The 7,510-nt window shown below is 47.9% G+C and overlaps 1 protein-coding gene across 1 annotated transcript in view; it reads right to left on the bottom strand.

The window, feature by feature from the left end:
* Positions 1–2,590: 2,590 nt before the first annotated feature.
* The window catches only part of RLBP1 (retinaldehyde binding protein 1), a 13,964-nt gene continuing 9,044 nt past the window's right edge, over positions 2,591–7,510 (bottom strand). The window contains exons 7-9 of the mRNA XM_008070616.2: positions 5,458–5,616; positions 3,463–3,573; positions 2,591–3,146 (exon numbers count right to left, since the gene is read on the bottom strand). Of these exons, the coding sequence (XP_008068807.1) occupies positions 2,988–3,146; positions 3,463–3,573; positions 5,458–5,616 (429 nt within the window). The 3' untranslated portion in view covers positions 2,591–2,987. The remainder of the gene's footprint in view (positions 3,147–3,462; positions 3,574–5,457; positions 5,617–7,510) is intronic.

A 7,510-nucleotide genomic window follows, 5' to 3' on the forward strand; every position in this document is an offset into this window, starting at 1 on the left:
CCACTGCACTCCAGTCTGGGCGACAGAGTGAGACTCCAACTCAAAAAAAAAAAAAAAAAAAAGTACTCTCCATTCTCTTATCACTTGACCCCTGTTGCACCATTGGACATAAGTTGCCCATGCTCTCATATTTGAAATACCTCGTTTTCTTATTGTTTACTTTTTTTTTTTAAAGACTAGGCATGGTGTCTCATGCTTGTAATCCCAACACTTTGGAAGGCTGAAGCAAGAGGATTGCTTGAATTCAGGATTTCAAAGCTATACCTTGTCTCTTCTTTAAAAAGGGGGAGGGGAGTATTTTTACAAATGGGAGTCCCGCTATGTTGCCTAGGCTTGTCTTGAACTCCTGACCTCAAGCAATTCTCCAACCTTGACCTCCCAAAGTGCTGAGATCACAGATGCAAGCCACTGTGCCTGGCCTTCTTAGTTCCAGATGTTTCTAGGAGATCCTTCCGGGTGTGGCCCCTTCAACCAATGCAGCTTCCCTCTTTTTAGGTTTAAATACCAAAGTTCCATGTGAGATTTGATTTGAAAAAAAGGAAGCCCCAACTTTGGGGGAGAAATCCTCACTGTTAACGTCCCACTCTCCTGCCCACAATAATTTGCTACAATTCCTTCTCCAGCTTAGAAGTCCTGTGTAAATATCATTTACGGCCAGGCATGGTGGGTCATGCATGTAATCCCAGTACTTTGGAAGACTGAGGCAGGAGGATTGTTTGAGGCCAGGAGTTCAAGATCAGCCTGGGCAGCATAGCAAGACCTTGTCTCTGTGAGAAACCAAAACATTAGACAGGCATGGTCGTGCACACTTTAGTCCCAGCTACTTGGGAGGCTGAGGTGAGAGGATTGCCTGAGGTCAAGGTTGTGGTGAGCTGTGATTGTGCCACTGTACTCCTGTCTGGGACAGAGTGAAACTCTGACTCAAAAATGTGTGTGTGGCCAGGCTCGGTGGCTCAGCCAGTAATCCCGCGCCTTTGGGAGGCTGAGGTGAGTGGATTGCCTGAGCCCGCGGGTTCAAGACCCGCCTGGGCAGCGAGTCCTCATCTCTACAATAAATCAAAAAATCAGCCGGGTGTGGTAGTGCATGCCTGTAATTCCGGCTACTTGGAAGGCTGAGGCGGAAGGATCGGAGCCCAGCAGGTCGAGGCTGCGGTGGCCGGGAGCGGCCACTGCACTCCAGTCTGGGCGACAGAGTGAGACTCCAACTCAAACAAAACAAAACAAAACAAAAACATGTGTGTGTGTGTGTGTATGTGTGTGTAAAATGTATGACCATGGATTGTTGACCGTGAATGTTATAATGAAGGAAGTTACTTGGGTAATGAGTATACATCGCAAACCCCAGGAACAAAAGAAGGGATGTAAGAAATGAGTGCGACCAGGCGCAGTGACTCACGCCTATAACCCTAGCAACTTTGGGAGGCCGAGGTGAAAGGATTGGCTGAGCCCAGGGGTTTGAGACCAGCCTGAACAACTTGGTAAGACCTCGTTTCTACAATAAATCAAAAAATTAGCCAGGCATGGTGGCACGCACCTGTAGTTCTAGCTACTTGGAAAGTCGAGGCAGAAGAATTACCCGAGCCCAGCAGGTCGAGGTTGTGATAGCTATGAGCATGCCACTGCACTCCAACCTGGGTGGCAGAGTGAGAGACTTCAACTCAAAAAAAAAAAAAAAAAAGAAATGAATGCATATATAAATGTACATAGGCTCACTGGAAAACAAGAATGAGAACTCTCAGTGGATCAGAGATATTCCTGAAGGTATGGAAAGCAAGTAGGATTGGGTTGATCTCAAAGTCCAAGAAATAGTTGGAGGGTCCTGCCGCAAAAGGTGGGTATAGCAACACAAAGTGGAGGGAGGGTGACCGTACAGGTAAGAGCAGGTGTCTTGGGTTGATTCACTGGGATTCCTTCACAGCCAGGTCAGTCAACCCTCACCCACCACCACTAGCCAGTGTCTGCCTCCACGGAGGAAAGCGCAGCTTCTTGGGAGAAGTCTCTGTCAATGTCTGGGAGCCCCAAGTCCAGAAGAAGCCAGCACTTCCCCAAGAGAGCAGAATGCTTAGCACAGGGGCTTCTAACAGAGGTTCCCACCCACAAAAATGAGCACACACTGAAAAATCACCAAGCACTTGAGGAAAGCCAACGCCATAAAAGGAAAGCACTTGTATAGGTCAAAACAGGGCAGATTTGGAAAGTGTAGGTTCATCACTATAAAGGCAGAAGATGAAAAATAACTTTAACTTTCACTCTGTAACTGAGGAATGGGAGATGCTCAGAGAAGATATCACCTGTAAATCTAAGTAAAACCATTCATCTAGGCAAGAGGTCTGGAGGAGAGAGCTTCTGGTGGAGAGACACTACCCTGCCCACCACCCAGACAGACGGAGGGAACATGACCACCACCTTGGAAAGAGCTCTAAGTTCCCACCACGCTACACACATCAGACTGCACTTATCCAAGGGGAGCAGTTGCCCCAGAATGACGCTTCTCCATGGCTTCCTTCATCCTGGAATTCTGTGTGGAAAACCCCTCACCTGCCCACAGGCCACCAAAATGACTGTGTCTGCCAAATCATTTGACCGTAAGTTCTCCCTCTTTTATCTGTTTTATTGTATTTTGGGGGGTGGGGGAGAGGAACTTGTAACCCAGTCTCCTTGCCTGTTTTCACAAACCATAAATCGCAAAACTCTGTTACAAAGGAAATGATGGGGAAAACTAATTAATCTTTGAAATTCAACCTCACACAAAAATCACTGTCTTAAAGCTTCAAGGGCATAACTACCCCCCAATTCTTCTTGTTCATAATAATCCCTCCTCCTTTATTGCCCCCCCAACTTGGGAGGAGGGTGACACCTGAGCTCACTCAAGCTTCGGGAGCTTCAAGGGAACCACAATCACCTCAGGCAGCCCTTTCCTAGCCTGGGCCCAGGAAAGCTGAGAGGCCCAGGGATGCTAACTACAGTTCAGCAGGTGGGAGGTGTCCTCAGAAGGCTGTGTTCTCAGCTTGGGCCTGGGGGCCAAAGAGCTGCTCGGCAATGGCCTTGCCATCATACTTGGGCAGTGTACCCCCAAAGTCAGCAGGCAGGATGTTCTCATCAATCTCCTGGTAGAAGGCAGAGAGGTCATCCCCGTGGACATAGACCTGAAGGGAAGTAAGGGAGACACAGCTGAGCAGGAGGTGCCCTTAGGATGAGGGATGAGGTCTTGGAGAAAGGAGACAGGAGGGCAAAGCTCCCACGTGTGATCTTGGACTAGTGACATCTTCTCCACCATCCACCATGTTGTGCTGTCAGAGAGATCCACTCAGTTCAGGACTATGGCAGAGCATGAGGAGGGCTCAGTTGAGGGCCCCACCCTCACCCCTCTTGTCTCATTGTCCCGTGAATGCTTTCCTGCTCTAGCCCCACAGTCACTCACTGACTTGCTGAGCACCTGCCCTGGGCTGGCTGTGCACTCACCCTCTCAAGCAGCTTGCTCTTCAGGAAGGGCTTGACCACATTGTAGGTTGTGGTGAAGTACCATGGCTGGTGGATGAAGTGGATGGCTTTGAACCGGGCTGGAAAGGAATCCTGCAGCGACAGAGAGAGACCCCCCACCCGCCCCATGGCCCCAGTGACCACTCAGAGGCTCCCATTTATTCCCCACTGCTGTACCGTGTGGCATAAGGAGAGACTTGTCCAGAACCACATGGCTGCCCTGGAGGAGAGCCCACTGACGGTTCCATCCCCAGGCCAGCAACTAGGAATCAATGGCTTCGCTATGGCTCCAAACTGCGGGGAGGAAGCCCCAGAGGTCATACAGCCCAACCTTCTCCCTTCTATGAAAACAAAACAACAATAACCCTGGAATTAGGCAGAGTAAAAAAATGAAATGGCCAGGCATGGTGGCGCATGCCTGTAGTCCCAGCGACTTGGGAGGCTGGGGTAGAAGTATCACCTGAGCCCAGGAGGCTGGGGCTGTGGCGAACCATGATTATACCACTGCACTCCAACCTGGATGACAGAGTGAGACCTGACTCAAAAATATCTAAAATGAAAAAAAAATGTTTTTAATGAAATGGTCCTTTGCTTGTTTTCTCAGTGACAGAATTTTTTCAAACCCACTTTCCTACTGAATGACTGCATGCTATTATAGACCACAAGGACATTAATGTCATGCCTCATTGTCCTTCAGCCCCTCCCACAACTTCTACCTCCCACCCCTCCTTTCCCAGATACACACAAAGTGGATCTAAGATAGCTCTACGAAAGGACTCCTGACACATCAGTATATACAGGAGAGAGTTATCTGGGTGTTAGTGATATTTCTTTCTCAGGGTAAGTCCACGTTCAAAACCAGGCAGTGTGATACATGTAGACAGAGAGCATGGGATTCGTCAGAAGAGACAGGTTCAAGTCTGACCTCTGCCAGTTTATCACTGTGTGACCCTGAAAAGTCACTTAAATCTCTGAACCTCGGTTTCCAGGTTGGAAAATTGAAGCAGGATTCTACAAAAAAAGATGCTTGCACACATGTTTATTGCAGCACTATTCACAATAGCAAAAACACAGAACCAAGAGTGCTGCTCATCAAAACTGGACTGGATAAAAAAAAAAATGGTACACCTACACAAGGGAATATTACACAGCCATAAAGACGGACAAACATATGGACTTCGCAGCAACTTGGATGGATTTAGAGTCAATAATACTCGGTGATCTCTCATAGAAACAAAGAACAGAGTACCACATGTTCTCATTCATAAGCAGACCCTGAACATTTACCATAATACTATAAGAAAGTGATTGGCTTCGTGACCCGCCTGGGCAACTTGGCGAGACCTCATCTCTACAATAAATCAAAAATCAGCCAGGCGTGGTAGTGCGCGCCTGTAATTCCGGCTACTCAGAAGGCTGAGGTGGAAGGATCGCCGGAGCCCAGCAGGTCGAGGCTGCAGTGGCCAGGAGCGCCACTGCACTCCAGTCTGGGTGACAAAGTGAGACTCCAACTCAAAAAAAAAAAAAAAAGTGATTGGCAGTAGCAAAATACTCCTGAGGTGGGAATGGAGCAGGGGGCACAACATCAATAAGGGTACCTGATCTCAAACCAGGCAAAGTGGGGACCAAAGGGAGGACCAAAGGGAGGACCAACTTTACCTGTACGATGTCCACTTGTATACCTAATCCTGAATTGTACCCCACATCTTTAAAATAAAATATACATATATTTTAAAAACAAAAATTAATCAGGGAGATAATGGTTTTGAGATGTCAATAAAAAAATGAATGTGAGTATTCAGCAAATTGTCAATCACCATGCAAGTCTGTGGTTAGCACTGTGGTTGTCACTCCTTACGGCACTAGCGGGTCAGTTTCTCAGGTCCCTGCCAGCACTGTGAAATGGGGATACTGGGCCCAGCTTCTCAGTCACTCTAGATGTGAGGGGCTTCTGTGGGAGAGGGTTGAAGTCCTCACCTGGAGCATGTCCACCATCTTCCTGAGATCTGAAGTCCGGAGCGCAGCAGCCTGCTGCATGGTGAAACCCTTGAAGTTCTCAATGATACAGAAACCATTAATTTGAGTTTCCTCATTCTCCAGTAGCTTCTCCAGGATGAAGCAATATGCCTGCAAGATCTTGAGCACAGAGTGAACAGGCTGTAGGATCCAACCCATCAAGACAATTTAAGGCTCAGGGGCCTGGGGGAGAGCTGATTGATATGTTCTTCACTGGAGGTAATTTGTCATAGGCCTTGACCTTGGACATCCCCCCTCTGCAAGTGTAGACCAACAATAAAACCTTGAATGTCACATCCGTGATTAGATGGCAGAGTGTGTATCCCAGTACTCTTAAAATAGCAGAAACACTGGAGAGATAACCTAAATGTTCAGCAGTAGGAACTGGTGAAGTTATGGTGCATTTATGGTATAGAATACTCTGAAAAAGTTAAAAATGATACAGAAGACTAATAATACAGGAAAATGTTCCTAATGTATTAATGTAGAGTATGATTCCCTTTCTTTTTTTTTTTTTTTTGAGTTGGAGTCTCACTCTGTCGTCCAGACTGGAGTGCAGTGGCTGCTCCCGGCCACCGCAGCCTTGACCTGCTGGGCTCCGGCGATCCTTCCGCCTCAGCCTTCCAAGTAGCTGGAACTACAGGCGCGCGCTACCACGCCCGGCTAATTTTTTTGATGTATTGTAGAAATGAAGTCTCGCCAAGTTGCCCAGGCGGGTCTCGAACCCGCAGGCTCAGGCAATCCACTCACCTCAGCCTCCCAAAGGCGCAGGATTACAGGCTGAGCCACTGAGCCTGGCACCCTTCTTATTTTTTATAAGAAAAAATGCTTTCGGAATTTGTTTCTAGAAAAAACTTTATAAGAAACACATTGTGTGTCTGTGTAAAAGTAGATTGGAAGGATGTCGATGGTAGAACTCTCTGGGTAGTAGAATTGCAGATTATTTAATTTTTTTTTGTATTTTCTAAAATGAGTGGATATTATTTATGTCATAAGAAATATATAGGCCAGGCGCTGTGATTCATGCCTGTAATCCCAGCACTCTGGGAGGCTGAGGCGAGAGGCCTGCCTAAGCCCAGGGGTTCAAGACCAGCATGGGCAACTTGATGAGACCTTATCTCTACAATAAATCAAAAAAAATTAGCCGGGCATGGTGGCGCATGCCTGTGGTTCCAGCTACTTGGAAGTATGAGGCAGAAGGATCACCTGAGCCCAGCAGGTGGAGGCTGTGGTGGCCATGAGTGTGTCACTGCACTCCAGCCTGAATGACAGAGAGAGACTCTTACTCAAAACAACAACAACAACAACACACACACACACAAAGCCAGGAAGACACTAGAGGCATCCCTGCTAAGATTGGGATCAAGATAAGAATGGTCACTGTCTCTACCACCATTTAACTCCATGTTGGAAGTATTAGCCTCGACCTGCTGGGCTCCGGTGATCCTTCCACCTCAGTCTTTCAAGTAGCTGGAACTACAGGCTGGCGCTACCATGCCCGGCTTACTTTTTTTTTGACTTATTGTAGAGATGAGGTCTCGCCAAGTTGCCTAGGCGGGTCTCGAACCCATAGGCTCAGGCAATCCACTCACCTCAGCCTCCCAAAGTGCGGGATTACAGGCTGAGCTACCGAGCCTGGCATCATTTTTTTAAAATCAGGAGCATAAGAAGTAGAAATGGAGGCCAAGTGTGGTGGCTCATGCCTGTAATCCCAGCAGTTTGGGAGGTTGAGGTGAAAGGATTGCCTGAGCCCATGGGTTCAAGACCAGCCTGGGCAACTTGGCGAGACCTGGTCTCTACAATAAATCGAAAAATTAGCCAGGCATGGTGGCATGTGCCTGTAGTTCCAGCTGCTTGGAAGGCTAAGGCGGAAGGATCGCCTGAGTCCTGCAAGTCGAGGCTTCAGTGGCCGTGAGCAGCGTGCCACTGCACTTTGTCCTGGGTGACAGAGTGAGACTCCAATTTAAAAAAAAAGAGCCGGGCTCAGTGGCTCAGCCTGTAATCCCGCGCCTTT

This window comes from Carlito syrichta, unplaced genomic scaffold, assembly GCF_000164805.1.
Source record: "Carlito syrichta isolate Samal-C Ts95f unplaced genomic scaffold, Tarsius_syrichta-2.0.1 Scaffold313872, whole genome shotgun sequence".
Classification (NCBI taxonomy): Eukaryota; Metazoa; Chordata; class Mammalia; order Primates; family Tarsiidae; genus Carlito; species Carlito syrichta.